This window comes from Melozone crissalis, unplaced genomic scaffold (genome assembly GCF_028551555.1).
Source record: "Melozone crissalis strain CALT ecotype California unplaced genomic scaffold, PUWL_Pcris_2 ptg000029l_1, whole genome shotgun sequence".
NCBI lineage: Eukaryota > Metazoa > Chordata > Aves > Passeriformes > Passerellidae > Melozone > Melozone crissalis.
In genome coordinates this window covers 12,421,238-12,439,309 of record NW_026535807.1, presented here as the reverse complement: position 1 = coordinate 12,439,309, position 18,072 = coordinate 12,421,238, and the positions used below count along the sequence as shown (strand labels likewise).

Here is an 18,072-nt window from a genome sequence, read left to right as displayed (position 1 = left end):
TAGATTGTTATAAACATTGCCTTAAGAATTACAGATCAATTAAAAATAGACCTTTTAATCCAACTGATATCACATATAAGACAGAAGAGAATATAGTGGAAGTAAATGAAAAATTCTCTAATACAGCAGCAGATTTACATTTTATCCTGCAAATGCAGAACTGTGTCAATGAACCTTGCAGGTTTACAGCAAATTTTTTTACTTTTCTGCTGACTCATTTTTGTAGTCATGTAAATGAAGAAGTTCAAATAAGTGTAAATATCTCATAAGTTACCACTAGAGATGTTCTGTCCTCATCCAGGTGGGATGACTTTACAAAATACTATTGTTCAGTCTTCTGTAGGTTAGTGGGTATATCTAAACCACCAAGAGTATTACTCTGCAAGTTTTAGTTCTCCTTTTTCTGCAGGCTTGTTCATCATCAGCAGAGGTGACATGCTAATATACTGTTGACAAACACATTCATACACTTGGAAAAAATAACATTATGGTTTTCGCAAAGTGCTCTTGGAGCATTTAGAAACACTTGTTAAGCTTCCACTTGCTGGGGGCTTTCCCCTCCTGGCTGCTTCCCACACCATGGAAAGGACACAGGGTGCAGGTGCACAACAGAGCCAGCAGCTGTAAGCAGACACCCTTCAGCTGTCCTGATTACAGAGTTACAGTGATAACAGAAGGATAGAAAAAACAATAAAAATTTTTCCCTAAAAGATAAGAGGACCTAGAGGCTACCAAATGAATTGAAAAATCACTGCTATGCAGAGATCATTTTCCAGGATTATTGTGGCATTTCCACAGCATTCTAAGATTACCCCAGAGAAAAGTATGAAACTTTTATGACAAATCATGTTACACTTCTCGGTTTTAATATTCACCTGCTTATGTCCCCCTACACTGCCCTGCACTGGAGTGGGGCATTGGGATGTGCCCTTCCCACTGCAGTCACAGCACTGGCACTACAGAACATCCCCCAGGAATTTCTGTGCTTTGGTCTCAAAGCAGGTCAGGAAAACAAACAGATTTGTTGCATTTTTCAGATAAGGATCTGATCAAGAGAGAAGTCCAATGAGCCACTGAAGGATACACAGAAAACTTAATGCTCGTGAGGAATAAAAACAAGCCAAATAGACCATGTAACCACAAATATCTGAGTGAAACTTCTTATCTCTTTTTGAAAAAAAATTACTTTCACCATCTAAAATTAGGAAGTACCTACTAGAAAATGTTTAACAGTAAGCTTGTCTTTGTTTTCCTTGTTGCTAAGCTCTTGCTGAAGAAGTTATTTGATAATGACTTTCCTGCTAAGATGCAGCTTGTTTTAAAAAACACAAAGCCTAGTATAAGAGGTTTCTTCAAAAGATGGAAGCAGATGTTATCTATTATTTAATGAAAATCACCTCAATATATTGATAAAATTACTTTAGCTTCACATTAGCTGAAACAAAAACACGTCCTCTGACCTACCTAAGGAAAAGGCATCATCTGAAAGAACTGGTTATTTGTAGGTTCCTGGCTACATAAAAAATACCACACAGGATCCCCTGCCCAAACCTGTTCAAGGGATTTTATACTGATCTGAATGCTCACATGTGGTGTAAGATAGTGCCTGAAACTGGTTTGTGACTAGGAAACCTTGTTAACAATAGACAGAGAAGCTCTAAGCTGGATTGCCTGCAGGAGTAGTAGAGGCTTCTAAAAAGACCATGCAAAATTATCTGTAATGAATGATTTCATTATCATTTAATTCAACCACCAGGAGATGGGTGGGACAATGCCCTTACAAGGCCTGTCCTAATGCCATGATGTAGAGAGGCCTCCTGGTGTATTTAAGTATTTATGTACCAACTTCATTTCCTGTTATGGTTGATCATTTAGAGGCACAGCCAAAATGAAGCTGGCATTGCAAAAATGCATGGACTTAACTATGCAGCCATGCTAATTCAATGAATCCTGACTTGGCTTGCACTCCACACTTCAGTAAGCACTGGACTGTGTCAAGCACTCCCAGTGGATATTATCTGAGGATGAATGGGCCATCCTTTCCTTCTTCCATAGAATAAATACAGGTAGACTGCTTCAGTCAAAAGTTTAACCTAACTTGAAAAACCTTAACTCTCTGGCTCCAGGCCACACACAGCCCATTGCTTACATGGTACCTTCATTTTTTTTACAAATTATGTCTGCACAGTCCATATTATAAATTCAATATAAAATACAGTTACCAATAATGATGTATAAAACTTAATTTTAGAAAATGTATGGCATTATACATTAATTATCTCTATAGAACTACTATCAGGGCTTATTTTGACCTCTAAATAAACCAAATTACTGTAACTCATTACTTGATTGAATTTCATTATGAAAATCTGCCCTGCAAGCCTTCATCAAACCAACCACTGCACACATTGCTTAATAGATATCCAACTTCATAGCTGCCAATAACATCTGGCTAATTTCAGTTCACAAATGCTCCCAGTCTGCCATGTGGAAAACAAGCAAATGTCAAGCCTGTTTCTGTAACCGAAAAGTAATTTAAACTGAATTCAAACTTCAGTTGCCATTTTCTGTTATGTAGAATATCATAAATTACACTGTTATTACTATACAAACCAATTCTTTGAAACAGAACACAGACTTATGTATACTACTTTTGACTGAATCAGAAAGATAAACTGTGTTATATGCAAATATTATAAGAATTACAAAATCTTCGTATTTCTAAAGATAAAGTTAATCTTCCATCTCATATATTTCTCACTGAGGTAATTTGCTGCTATTGAGAGCTAAGTCCACAGACCGAGTGAATGTTTTTGATGAAGCCTTAGCTCCTTTTCTTCTCTTTTATCAGTATAGCCAAGGGAAGAAAAAATTGGCACCTCACCTAAGAATTGATATAACCTGTTTCCAGATTTTTATCAGAAGATTTCCACAGTTCCCAAGACTTTATCATAATCTAAGATTTGATCAACAACTAAACCCCATGGCAAAAGTGTAAGGGATAGCTTTGCAGTGTCTGAAAATCATCAGGTTTGGGGTTTTATCAAATCTTTCTTGCTCCACAGTGATACACATTTCAGTTTCAGAACACTAACACTGAGCATGCCTCATCAGGAAAAAAAATTTGAAGAAAAATAATTTTCTAGGAACTGACAAGTTCCCCAACAAAACTTCCCCAACAAATCCCCCAACAAAACCATTTTATGGCTTTACTTCCCCCTCAGAGACTGCAGAATGCCAAGAACTATAGAAATAATTTCAAAGGAAAGGAAACTGTACATACAACAAATTGATGATGTTGTATCAAATAAAGATTTGCACATTAATTTAAATAGGAACAGACAAATAGATGCCAGCAAGTCACAATAAGATAGTGTTATAGTTTGAGCTAAACCATTAAAAAAGTAAGTTTTAATGATCATACTTCATTTAAGGTATCTATAGACCAGCTTTAATTTCTAGAAACCAGGTGAATATGTACAAGAGATACATTTTCTTACTCAATTCCCAAGTATGTTTCAAGAAAGTTTGGTGCATGTTTCCAAAGGTTTGGCATATTTGTGCAGACAGATTGGCACTGAAGATGTTCATCACACATTTGCTGTCTTCACCAAAATAATCCTTGAGATTTAATGGAACTATTAGCCAAATTCTGACAAGTTGTTCACATAAATAAAGAGTAATTGTGTAACTACACAGGAACTCTGAGACCATACTAGCATGCAGAGGGGTAAAAATGCAGCCTGACCAGCAATTTACACATTTTTCCAATAGAGCATTGTAGGCCTTATCTAATGAGAAATAGCAAGAGAATTAACAAAATAGAGCTTTAAGATACAGAACATTACTGCAAATAATGCCAGCAGCAGAGGGGGTAGTCTATGACAATCATATAAGGGATTAATAATGGATTAAGAATAGTCACTGTATAATGAAATCTGAATCCAGATGAGCACTGACCACCCTGCTGCATAGCAATATTCAAAGGTTATGAATAATTCAAACATATTGCATACACCTTACTGGGCAAGCTGAAGACCTTTTATACTATGAACATGCAACAGACCACAGTTTAGAGAAATAAAAGATCCAGACACAATATATATTTTAATTATCTTGACTCTGATAAGCTGACGTGGAAGTAATCCTCTCTAAGCTTATAAAGCTAGCTTGCCATACCTTAGCAATCAAATATAATTGAATTTATAATTAAGTTTAATTAGGTCAAATAATGTTTCAGCTATATTGACTATTAAACACATAATAAATGATCACTTTGCACTAAAAGCAATCAAAATTAATGAACTCCGGTCTAGTGTATGCAAATGTAGCTCAAGTCTGGGTACCTTTTTGTTTGTATTTTATACTGGGACAAATTTTAATAACTTGCAAGTAGACAGATGAGCAATAAGACATTCCCAGTTCACTCAATGGTAAGTGACTATTTGGCAGAGCTTAATTTTCAGTAATAATTGTTCTATAGAACAAAAATAAATAGCTCTTCTGAAATTTTACCTTATTTATGAAAGTGTTTTAAATGTTTAGTTCATCATGTATTTGTTATGATTCTTCTCAAAATAACAACAACTTCCATGAGTTCACAACAGAACTGCATAGAACCAATTGCAGAGGAGAACTGCAGATCACTGCCCTGACTTTTTGTGGATGGAATTTTGCTCAAGTACAATTTTATTCTGAAAAGACCAAGTTGTATATTAGGTTTTACCAGCTTTTTGTTCTGGAAATCTCCTGAGTTACTTATGATTTTACAGAGCTCAGCCATCCGAGGCACACAATATCATCACATTACAAGATTTCAGCTATGCAGTTACCCCCTTAGAACAGCCATTAAAAATGCAGTGCTGCTAAGTGCCTTGCTGAGTGCTCTGTGCAGTGATCTCCAGATAACAGTGTTCACCACCACTTTGCTCAGTGGGATGTATTAACTCTATTTAACAGCTATGGAATACAAGAAAGAACCAGCTGCCTGTGCCTGAGTAAGGAGCACAGCCCGGCAGTGCTGCGCCAGGCTCAGGAGAAGGCTGCCCTGAATGAAGAACCACATTTCAATGCTGGGTTATGAGGAAAGAACAAAAGTCACAGCAGCAACAAGGAGCAAAAGCACAGACAGAAATAATCCAGAAGCTGCTCAGAATTAAAATAAGGAGAGAATGTCTGCAACAGGAGGAATATAGAGCAGGGCTCATTGAGGTGTTTGAAATACAAAAAAATACTTTGCCCTCTGTGATCATTAAAGTTGTCTGTTTACATGCCCCAATTCCCCAGCCTTTAAAGAGACAGCAATAAAATGTGAAGTTTATGTAAGCCAGGTTAATTACATAATGTTTCTAAATCATTATGCATACACAGATCCAGAAGCTATCACCATTCTAAGAGCACAAGCATGAAACACCACTGGCTGAGTTAGCTGGACAGACTGAAGTCCATTGACTGAGTGAAGCCTCCCAGTGGAGGCCATCATGAACAAAGCCACGTCAGGTATCAGGCACATCTCCCTTTAAATAAACTCCTGACCACTGTGGCCTTGTCCATTCATGCACTCAGCCCTCACAGTCTGCTGGCCACATCTGTCACAAGTTATCACAAACTATTTGACATTGAGGAGATTTGCAAATCCACTTATTTAAGCTGGCAATAAATTGAGCCAAGTCCAACCAGTCAGTTTAATAAGCCAGTTTATCAACTCCTGAAGCATCAATGTCAGTCCAGATCACTAAACAAATACAAAGATCATTTAACATGCTTAGTTTACCAGTCCTTGTCCTGAGTCAGCAAAGCTCCAAGCAGTGTTTCCTGTGAAAGGAAATTCTGTCAGTATGACTTATTCCCTTGGAAAAGACAGGTACGTCTGGCAATGGTCAGTCACCAAAAAAAAAAAAAAAAAAAAATGACACATGGTGATGTAATTGGCAGGAGACCCATCTGGATGTTGCTTTCCAAAATATGAAGTAATCCAGTCATTAAATAGTTAATAGCTTCTTTCTCTGCCACCCCCACCCTCTCCTGGACAAAGGTGGCCACCAGACACATTTACACAAACTGGACTGTCAGACAGTAAAAATGGCCAGATCTTTCCATTGCCAAGCACAAAAACGAGGTCCATCCCTGAGGTGATGCCTGTGAAGCCAGCACAGAGTGAATGCACCACCAGCTTTTCACATCAGCAGCTCAGGGAGCTGCAGACCTGGCCAGACCAGGAGTCACTCAAACCAGACAGTGTGCTGCACAGGAGAGCCTAATACACTGATTTGTTATATACATACAATCTTTAATAAAAAATAACCAATTTATTATTTGTAAAACTTTAATGATCTATCATTACCTCACTGAAAATCTGAACATTTAATAAGGAACACATGCATTCAAATTTTCATATTCTTAGGCCTGGAAAACAAATGCATTCACTGAAGATAGAAACAATTTGACAGATCTTTTCAGGATATAAGAGAATTGCTAGACAAAAAACCTGAACATTTAATTATTTACATCACACTATAATCCAAAGATTCCAATTAAGCATAGAGCCCTCATTAAGTAATTTCAAAGCTGTCATTGCTTGGAAGAAAGGAAGGTGTTGCATTGGGCTAAGCAAAGTCTCCTGAGAAGGCCATGACAGGCCAAGGATGGATCTCAGGCCAGCACCACTTCCCCAGCAATAGTGAGAAAAAGCTGTGCATGTGAAAGCAGAGTAAACACCTGGTGACGGACACACAGTCTGCTCTCCCAGACTCAGAAATATGCAGCTTCAAGGGCTTCCTCAGATGGATGGCTTCACTCAGTCTAACAGCTCTTGGCAGTTTTTCCTTCCATGAATTTACCCTATTTGTTTTTTTTTTTTTAACTCCTGCAAAACCTCTGGTATCCACAACACCCTGTGCCAGAATTGTGCCACTGTGTGGTGGCATCACTTTTGCTTTGGTAGGAACCTACAAACAGCTTTATTTTGTGCCTTTAGTCCAAAGGGAAGAAATAACCTTACACAGACCATTTCTCATGGAACTAATCACATGCCAATTTGTTCCCAGGATATTTGATTTCAGTTTATATAAGTTCCAGTATATTTGACTGTTTTTTAAACAGAAACTGTTCCAAACTCTTAATTGTTCTAGACACTTCTCACCCCTTTCTTCATCCCCCTCTCCATTTTTGGGAATTAGTTACTCTGTATGTGAGGCAACAGAGAAAGGAAAAGTGACCTTGCATAACACCACCACAGCTCGTTTCTGTGAGGTATGAACTGATTCTTTTTGACATTTTCCTTCTTTTTGAAATTTGCCATCACAAACATGAGAACAAAAGACAGCCAACTCTCTGCCTCATAACAGAAATCTTGAATTACCTATAGTGTAAGCTATGGCTGTCTAAAATCAAAACCCAAAACACACAAAGACACATCTCTATTCAATACAAATAACATTTAAGCACACACACAGAACAAAATGCTTCCACAGCTAAGTATTCAGCCATGGACTGTCAGATTCCAGCCATCCCTTCGGTGCCACAACATTCCACAGTGCAATTAGAAGACCCTCCAATGTTTCCCAAAACCACGAGACACTTGGTATTCAGTCTAGCTGCATTAATCATAAGAAAAATATAACATGAAAGGAAAAACAAAAGTTTATTTGCCATGTCTAGGAGGCTCACAAAGGTGATAGTCCTTCTTTGCTTGGGGGGATGATAATCTAATGAGCAGGAACACAAGTCATGGGAAAACGTAAACTCTTCCTGCCCAACTTGTTTTAATGTCAACAGCACCTGGTTTTGATGGGCACACTTGAACCATTACCTGAAGTTAAAAATCCTGAGAGTGTTGTTCTAAATTCACATGCCAGGCTCATTTCTTAACTAAAGGCACCCACCCTCTCCAAGTCACTTATCTTGACACTTAAGTCTCCTGGCACAGCCTGAGGCAAACTGGCCCTAAGAGCAACTCCTGTCAGAGGGGAGGGCACAGCCCATGCTGAACAGGAACCTGCAGTACTGCAATGTGCAGGAGTTCAGGACAAGGTAAGCTCAGAGACACAAGAGACAATACAGTCTGTACAGCACAAATCAATCAGCACTTCTTGGTAACAGAAAAAAGGGGTGACAAGCTTGAAGTTATCTCAAGCAGAAAAAGATAAATCAACTATTGTTTACATAAATTGTACATTTAAATAAACTGATCATTCCTCAAGATGCAATGCATACCCTTTATATCCTCATGGGATATTCCTCACCCTGGTGACCTGAGTGATTCTGAAGCACTGTAAGCAAAGATTCGAACTTCTTCACCCATTCATTTCTCACCCCGACTTTCTAACACAGACTCCAGCATGCATTTACACTGAAACAGTGAAATTCTGCCTTTATGACAGTGGGAAGGGTTTTCTTAACAGCCTTTCACACATTTTATTGACAAGATCCCCCTAAAGCAGGGATTTACAAATCTTTTAATGAAAATCCAAATTCAATGGTTTTATTAGTCATTGTCTTACAGATCAATATTTAGTGAATTACTTTATCTCTTCTCAGATTCATATTTGTTTTGGCAGTAATAGTGGTTACATAAAAAAGCAATACTAAGAAAATAATAGTTTATAAATGTTAAGTGGTGTTTAATAACTGCAAATGAAAGACATTGCTATTATTATTGCTGTATCTATTGCTCATCAGAAAACCACAAACCTCACTCTGCTCAGTGCTCTGTCTGTATTTCCATGGAGCAAACTCAGAGCTGAGATCACATTAGATCACTCTCCCCCGGGAATTCTATTAGCAGAAATTGTCCCCTTCAAGCAGTATTTAAATCTTTAGCTATTAGCCAAAGGAGAAGCTATATCTATCCAAGTATTTCTACAGCAGTGTAACAGATTCTACACAAGGAAATTTTACCTAATTGTCCTAATCACCCAAGAATTAAATACACACTTCTCCCAGAAACATAAAAATAGTTAAACCCAACATTTTCCATTTTTAGAGTTAAGCATCTAAAATTTACCAATTTGTCCAAAATAATAATAAATAGTCAACAATTTCCAGTTTTCCCTGAAGAAAAACAATTCCTTTCAAACTCCTTTAAAGGAATGACAATTCCTTTGAAGTTGGGCCCAATGTCAGGTCTGATGGGATGAACTAACATTTACGTATTAGCTCACAGACAAGGTCAGGCTACTGTGGGTTTATGATTTCCAGAATAGTGCTGGATTCCACCCAGCTCACTTGAAGTGCCTGCAAGAGCTTCTGTTTGTCTGCAGCCACCCAGGCAGGTGAGCCCTTAAATGTAATTCATGCTTCAAAGAACAGGTGTACTTCAAACCAAAATTAACATCTGATCATTAGAGAAACCACAGCACTTGGTTTGACACTTGCTAATAAATACAACTGTTAAAACAAGCAGTGTTGATTCTCTATTTTTTCCATTATGTTTTCTCTCTGTACTATGTGAGAGGTCTACAGAAAAGGAAAACTGGTTCAACAGCTGACTGTAAACAGAAGACTGCAAATATTGATGAAAACACTGAACAGAAGGAATGGCAAATCTTCCTACCTCTATTTTAGTTCCATGGATTTGAAACCATAACTTCAAGTGTACCTTTATGTCACAAGTTGACAGGAAAAACAACACACATTACTGTTTACTGCATAATTACCCTCATTAATACTTTGATTCAACACCCACCATAACCAACAGAAAGAGTTTGGTTCCTACAGCTTGCATTAACCACCACTGACAACAGAAATGGAATTTCTCATACACCCATTCAACAGTATAAAAGGTCTATATTTAAATCCTGTATTCACAAAGCCCTTTTATCATGTTAATTATTTACTAATGAGAGATTCAACGCTTTACAATAAACTGTCATTATGACATCATTTTTCTTTTAAAGGTTTAATACAGAAAATGAGAGAAGCAATATAACAAACTTTTTTTCATAACAAGCAGAACAAGTTATTCATGCTATGTATGAAAACAACACAGCTGAGAAGATGGAACAGGCTTATTTCAGAATACTCCTAACAGCCATATTTTAGTTTCAGGGGGTAGAGAAGGAGGGCAAAAAAGAGAATTAAATTACTCACACTTGTATCCAGGCTGCAGATACTGATTGTATCTTCATCTTGAGTACTCTGTTTCCGTTTTTTCTATAAAGCAAAATGAAAAGAAAGCTCAGTTTTGATGAACAATAGCAGCTGCCTTTGGTTTGATCCCAAGACAAGTATACATCATTATGTCATACACATAAATATATGTGTATATATATTTAAATTACTCTCATTATCATTATAATCACCAAGCATATGAATATAAACTCTCTTTTCACAAGTTGAAAAGCTACCTATTAGCACATAGTGAATTATATGCTGTTCCTTTTCTGCTCAGATAGGTTCACTGCAATTAAGAAACTTACTTCTAACTAAAAGCACAAGTAATTATTCCATGTTGGAAATTGTATTTTGGCACTTGATATGAACTTTTCTAACCAGTAAGACTGTTAGGAAGAGAAACTCACATTTTGTGCTGAAAGCCTAAACATAAGATTTTTCAAGGGCTACCTTTAGCAATCAAGTCCTATCCACAGACAGTGAATATAAAAGGTGAAATGTACTGCAGGATTCACATGAGTGCATGTTAGGGTTTCACTCTCCATGTCAGTGATTACATTCTGCTCTATATTCAGGTTTTGGGTTTGCAAATGGCAAGCCCTCCCTTGTGTCATTTCACAGGTTCACCACAAGATTAATCTTCACGCACTTCAGAAAAGTGTGAAATGTCATTTAACAGAGCTCTGCCTTGTCTCCCAGGCCAGGAAGCTTCAGGAAACAGGAGAAGTCACAGAATACATACATGGCTCTTATTTATCCAGCTGTGTTGTCTTCCAATGTCAACCAGAGATAAGCAGTAACACATAATTATAGCTGGGATTTAATTTCCAGTCTACAGAAGTGAAAGATGAGCAATCTAAAGACCAAAAACCCCAGACAGATGCCATGCAGAGTTCATAGGTTATGGCATGTCCAAAGCTCAGCTAAAAGGTAGAAGCTGCACACAATGAAGGTATTTCTTATTAAAAAAAAAAAAAAGTAGAAAAATTCTATCTCCCCTATTCCCAGTGTCCATACCCCCAGCTCTTGTGAAGCCCAGTGAAACAATTTCAAATCTACAAGGTCAAGCATGTGGTTTCTGAGAACTGTTTCTTTGATGATAAAAGATAAGTATTCCTTATCACAAAATCCAGAAGTTTTGATTTCATACTTTTAAAACTAAACCCTTGGTGTTGAAATCTTTTATGTTTACTCACTGGTTTTCAGCAGATCTTTGACTCATTTAAATACAATTTTTCTTTTTTTTTTCAGAAAATAACTTCTGATACTTTTTTTAAACAATAATTTCAAAGTCAGCAACAGCTGTGTTTTAACATCATTATTATCCAGAAACTGGACCATGAGTTCTGTCACCACATTATACAGTCAGAAGTGTTTTATGAAAGTAATTCTTCACCCTCAGACTAAGCACAATCAAATCCCTTTTACTGCTATGGTATGGATTAGCAACAAGTTAAAGCATTGACTAGAACACAGAAATTTCTGGACCAGACCACACTGAGCTATGAACTGAGCTATGTTTATCCTGCATCAGTCTTTTGTAAGGTTTGTTTTTTTCCCCCACAGGATAAACTAATCTGAATTACTATTCTTGGGCTAACAAATGTGAATTCATTGTAAGAAACACAAATCAGGAATGAGATCTGTCAGGTCAGTACTTTGCTCAGAGAGTAAACTTTTCCTAAGATTCTACTTGCATTCTAGAACATTTTGCAGACTGTTCTTCAAGCCTAGAGTTCTGAGGAGCCAAATGCATGCATCATTCACTTGTACTCCAAAAGTCATGTATTGATTCTACTGAAGTCTACACCAAGTCTTTACTTCACAAAAAGAAATTATAAAACTGACAAGTACCAGCCTTCCAAACAGTGGACATAGGTTAAGTAAAAATAAGGGCATTTGGATTTGGAATACAATACTGGAATACAGCTTTCTACAAGAGAAGGATAAATTTAAATTGTGCATGGACCTGGCGGACCGGAGTCTACACTAACTGATGCTTCCAGTGCATGGATGGGCAGGATGCAACTGCATCCACAGCTTGGGATGGTGTTGCTTCTAGTCTGACATCTTAGACTTGATTTCACTGCTAATGGAGTGGGACAAATGACCGCACACACAACAAATTGGCAGCTCCTTTGTTAAACAACCAACTATGAGATTCTGACTGCAGTCACATGGATACAGATTAACACAGAAGGTGGCATTTCCAACACTGGCCAGCTCTGAGGAAAGTGGATTCAGACTATAAATTACATAATATGAAATAATAGGCAAGGCCACAGGATTAAAGTGAACTTGAATGAGGCAGGAGATGGTTTTACTGCAGAGGGAAGGTTACACAACAACTGTGTGTGGGCTCTAACTGCTCTGGGTCCAAAACACAGAGGTACCATAGCCAAAGCAGTGGCCATGAGGACAAACATCCATGGCAGGGCTATTCAGGTAAAGCACAGCACAAAATGGAGTCAGCAGGAATTAAAATACTTGTATCTTATTTAAAAGCAACCTTTTTGATTATATAGTAAACATCAATATACTCCTGAGTTGATACAAATCCGTATCAACTGTGATGTACAGACCAAAAGCAATAAAAAGATAAAAGTAAAGTGTAGGAAAAGCAATTACATATCAAATAAGTCAGGGACAGCCTCCACAAAATAGATCTCTTGCTCTGCCCCATACTTCACTGTGTTAATCAAAGGATCATTCCTCACTTTATCTTAGAACTTCTACTTACTGAAAAGTACTACACACTTAATATAAAAGCTACTGAATATGAAATGTTATCTGGAAGCTTGCAAATATTATACTCATTATGTTCTCTGTGAGGCATAGTGGTTATGCAACACCAGTCATTTCAAATAGAAATTGTTAAATATTAACCACTGCAGGCAAGATTAATGATTTAATATTTCTGAGAGTTTCAAGAGCTATTATCATTGTATAAGTGGGGGCAGAACTCCATGGCAAAAAAAAAAAAAAAAAAAAAAAAAAGGCAATAATTGAGCTACCAGACCATAGATAAATTTCTTTGCCCATAATAAGTGGATTAGAAGCAAAGATTGCAGTGGATATTGTGCAGGGAGCATAAGGTGCTCATTAAATTAATCCCTGCTCTTTGTGAAGATCTTTTCCCCAAAGGGGGTTACAAGTCCTGTCTCAGCTGTCATAGCTAGCACAATGCAACTGACCCCTGAATCTGCCTGTCCCACAAAATCACCCCTTGATTCTTGCTCTGCATTTTCCATTTTAACCCACATGGCACATGAAGCAACACAAACCTCTCCCCAAAGCAGCCCAGAAGCTCAGCCTGGTGCAGCAGCCTCTGGCAGAGCCCAGGGCAGGGTGAGGAGGCACAGCAGGGACCAGCAGGGCAGGCTCAGTCCTCACTGCAGCCCTGCTCCCCCAGCACACTCTGAAATGAGTGTCCCCTGCAGCAGGGTGTGACACTGACCACAGGACACCCTGGTAACCCCACACTGGGCTGTGGGCAAAGGGCAAATGCCATCTGACCACAGAGCATCTCTTTATCAGAATTTGTATGGGCATGAACCAGACTAAATTGAAAAATATTATGATGCTGTTTGCCTTGCTGGGAAAACAGGAAAGCTTGGAACACTTTGATAACTTTCTCTTGCACAGTATTTAGAGGCCTTAAAAAATGGGCACACATCTGCACGAAAATAGAAATGAGAAATTGTCTGTGTTTTCTGACTGACCACACAAGTGCATTACCTGCATCTGAAAATGAACCTCTGGCTGAAAAAGCTTTTTCTACCATAATTTTGAATCCTAATGTTTGTGATACTGTTTCCCAAAAGGCTGTGCCTACATCCACAGTTACACAGACACAACTTCCCGGCCTTGACCCAGCAGGAAAGAGCTGCTTTCCATAATTATCTCACAGGAGATGAGAAGGTAAGATATCCAATTATATATTAAAGTATTGATTTCATTAAAGGAATTAGAGCAATAAGACATTATTCCTTATTCTTGTAAGGAAGGTTGGATTAACATAGTCCCCATCAAAAGGTTTTAATTATCAATACCACAGATTTATACTTTACCACCTGGGAGATGAAATGCAAAGATGCACAAAAATAGCTTGACAAAACCCATCCTGTGATGGGGAAAGCAATGCTTTTCAGAAGAGCTGATGACTTTTGTTAAATCATCTCTCCATTCTAGATGCTTGGAAATGGGTCTGCACACAGACTGGTACCAAAACAAATAACAGTTCAAGATAATGTATTTGCATAGGCACATCATACCCTTAGGCCTTCTTAGTCAGAGACAGACTCATTTCAAAACCAAACACTAAAAAACTTTAAGCCTTTTTTCATACCAAAATCCATTCTAAAGAAACAGACTTTTCCCATGTCCCCAAAACAAAAAGTCCAAAACAAAGAAAAATTAGAAGCCTGTATTTCAGATTGTTTTCATATGAAAATATTTTCTAAAACAGCCTTTCCAGAGCATACACCTGAACACACCTCAATACTGCTAACTGGAAGAAAATAATGTTTTAAATAACAGTTTTATGATTTAAATAAATGTAAATAAGTGCATATATACACACCTACACACATATAAAAATATATACATATTTTACATATACATACATATAACAAGTATATATAAACAAGTATATATATATATATATATACACACACACTTGCAATAATACAGAAAAGGGAAATCATTTAGCTAACAAAGTTTTGTATCATTTTTACTGTTGAGAAGAAGGGAGGAAGAGATTCACTACTCTGGGCTTTATGTTCCTGTCTAGCTTATGGCACACTTTTATCAAGGACAATATCTGTATCAGACTAAATTAAAAGACAAAAGTACCCAAAGACAAACAATTTTAAGAGATCAGGTAGAGCAAAGATAAAAATCAAAAGGGATTAATGTGGAAGGATGGGAAAAAACTGATCAAAGATTTAATAAAAAGTCAAACATCACAGGCCAGGTTTAAACCACAGTCCAAAGGGTGGATTATGTCTGCATGAAAAGCAGCATTATTACATGATTGTTTTTCTTTTAATTTTAGAAAGCAATCAGTATCTCCTGAGCCAGCTGAGAACCCCTCTACATCTACAAGGAACCTGCCCACCAAAGCCTGATGATGGCTTTATGCCCTAGGAATCACAGCTGGTGCTGAAGCAGCTCAGAATAAGGCAGGAGCACATCATTTCTTTAGAGAAAGACATCAAATCACAACAATAATCCAGACTTCCATGTGAATTTCTAGTCATGTTTTTATCACAAATTTTATACAACTTTTTTTAAAATCCATTTAGCCTATAAATTCTATTGATGTGTAATTATTTTTATCAGCAACATCCACATGTGTATACTCAAACATAGATGTGCACTTCTAAGCACCCTTCTAATTCTTAAATCTCTAACATCTATAGATGTTGGTAAACTCAAAAGAATATTCAGACACTACAATTCTCATTCTTTTTTCTTTGTAGCTTCTCAGTGCATCCACACCCATCCAACCAACACATGGATCTCTCTTCAAAAACCCCTGAAAACACCACTTGCTAAGACCATATTTATTCTTTTAATGACTCCAAAAATTCCAGCTGCAGTTGCTTATGTATTACAAGATCTGTTTCAAGTTTTCATTGCTTCCATTTCAAATCACATTCAAATGATCTCAAAATTATCAAGCTCCCAGTTAGCTACACCACAGAGTATGGAGGACTCAGTGAGGACAGAGTCCAGTGATGAGGCACAAATAGTACAAAACAGATGGAAAGAGGAATGCAAAAAGAGAGGTATAGGGTGAAAAGAGTAAACTACAAACTGGACTGCTTCAATGTTTCAATTCTCCCAACTAATTTTAAATGTTTCCAAAAGTTTAACAGATGACACAGTCAGCAAACAGAAAAGTTAAAACATTTCAGTTTAATCTTCCTAATACAAAAGGAAAACCAGCCTAAAAGCCAGCATTTTTCTTTCCTGGTGTTATTACTCAGTTAATGAAATATGCCTTGGATCCAGCCTAATTACTAAACAAGAGATTAATAACCTTCTGTTAAGGTTTCTTGAATGATCACTAATTTAACATTTGCTGCTACAGGTGATGGGCTACAAGCCCACCAAGCAGAGTTCAGAAGAGAACCAGAAGAGACAGCAGTGGTGTTGCACTACCCAGCTTCAAGGCAGAATGATACTGAAAAAAAGAGTAAACCTCACATGGGATTAGACACTTTCCATCATATCAGACTCCTGCTCACTGGCATTAAAGCATGTAAAATGAAATAAAGGCAGAGAAGACAAAAAAAACCCCAGAAAAACCTAAAAGAACCACCCTTGAGCCTGGCTGATATAATGCACAGACCGAGAAGGTCTGTGTTGCAGGAGATTGTGACATATTAATGACACAAACAGCTCAGTGTGCAATCCCCAGCAAGAAATATCTGCATTTCCTGTTGATTACAGGGCTTGGTTACAAGATAACCAATTTCAGTTTCACAATAAAGTGACAACTCATTCTCTAGAGTTTAAGCCCTTTCAGAAAGAGATGGATCTTCTTCCACCTTTAAAGGTCAGCCCTCTTGGCCTTCACCACAGCCTGTCACTCACTTTTCTGCCAATACCTGTGAGCCTCCCTCTTCATCTCCCTCTTCCATGGCTGTAGCACTGACAAGAGTTTGAGGGATGAGGAGACAAAAACATCTTAAAACGAGTTTTCCCAGAGCATGATGCCTTTTCTAGCTGAATAATGCATCATGTATGTTTTTGGAGACATTAATCTCAGAGTAGTGAATTCTAACACAAAAATTTTTGAAGTCCAGAACTTGCTACCCTGCATTTCAGTATCACATTTCTTTATGTTATATTGGCAAAAGGAACTTGCAATCAAAAATTCTTTAGTGTTATAATAAAACTTTCCATGCATATTTCCAGGGCCCTCTACTGTTTGGAATACCAGAGACATTCCAGGTTTCATTTTCTGAAGAGTGACACAAAATCCTTACCATTACTGCTTTTAAGGAGAAAGTGCCAGAGATGACCTGACTGCACAGTCTGCACTGAGACTGGACACAGCATGGACAGTCCAGCTTCCCACCCTGCACATGTTCAGCTGGCAGGAGCCCTGGATACCAGTGCTAGGAACAGGACTTGCTTGTTCCTGATATTCCAAAGAAAACAAACAAATGAAAAAACAGACTCAGCTCTGTTAGAGCACAGCAAAAACTGCAATGGAGGTGAGGTCATCTGTGCCACTGATGGCTTTCACACTTTTCAAGCCCTTCCAGGAGTCATCACATCTCTGCTGGCCAAGATGGCAGTTCCTTGGCAGCCTCCCCTCGGCACAGCCAGCAGCTCTGCACTGCTTGTTGTGATGGATTGGAGATTTTCCGGCCAGTGTAATGTAAAACTGAAGTGAACAATGAAATGAAAGTTATATTCAATGTGTTTAACATCAACAACAGGAAATGGGTGTGCATGTACGGGATGCTGTAAGGACAAGGATTAGCACAGCTTTGTTTGAGGTATTTACTTTGTCTTTATTTAACCTTCTTCCTTCCCCTTTTTGGAAGACAGAGGAGAGGACCAGTAACTGGAATCTAGAACAGTTAAATACACTGACACTTCTGCAAACTTTACAGTAAAGTCCAAACCAAATTCAGCTAAATAAGTCACATTTATTTCTTCTGCACAGGAGGTTTCTGTTGTGTGAGAATCCTTTCTCAGCCAAAACCTGAACACTCCTACATAAGTTATTCTTCTAATTAACACAATCAATATCTAATGATTTTAAACCCACCAAATATATAAATAAAAATAAGATGCAATGTGAAAGAGTCCATACACTATTTAGATTCAGCTTCTGTTCTTCTTTCAAACACTTTTCAGCGGGGATCTGTCAGATCCAGTTCTGTATGTCTCCAAGTAACACAACCAGTCAGCATGCAAACATCCCCGGATTCCTTA

General features: G+C 37.8%; 1 protein-coding gene across 1 annotated transcript in view; it reads right to left on the bottom strand.

Annotated features, from left to right (window-relative positions):
- The window catches only part of ARHGEF3 (Rho guanine nucleotide exchange factor 3), a 107,599-nt gene that overhangs the window by 41,792 nt on the left and 47,735 nt on the right, over positions 1-18,072 (bottom strand). The window contains exon 3 of the mRNA XM_054280828.1: positions 10,090-10,152. Coding sequence (XP_054136803.1) covers positions 10,090-10,152 — 63 coding nt within the window. The remainder of the gene's footprint in view (positions 1-10,089; positions 10,153-18,072) is intronic.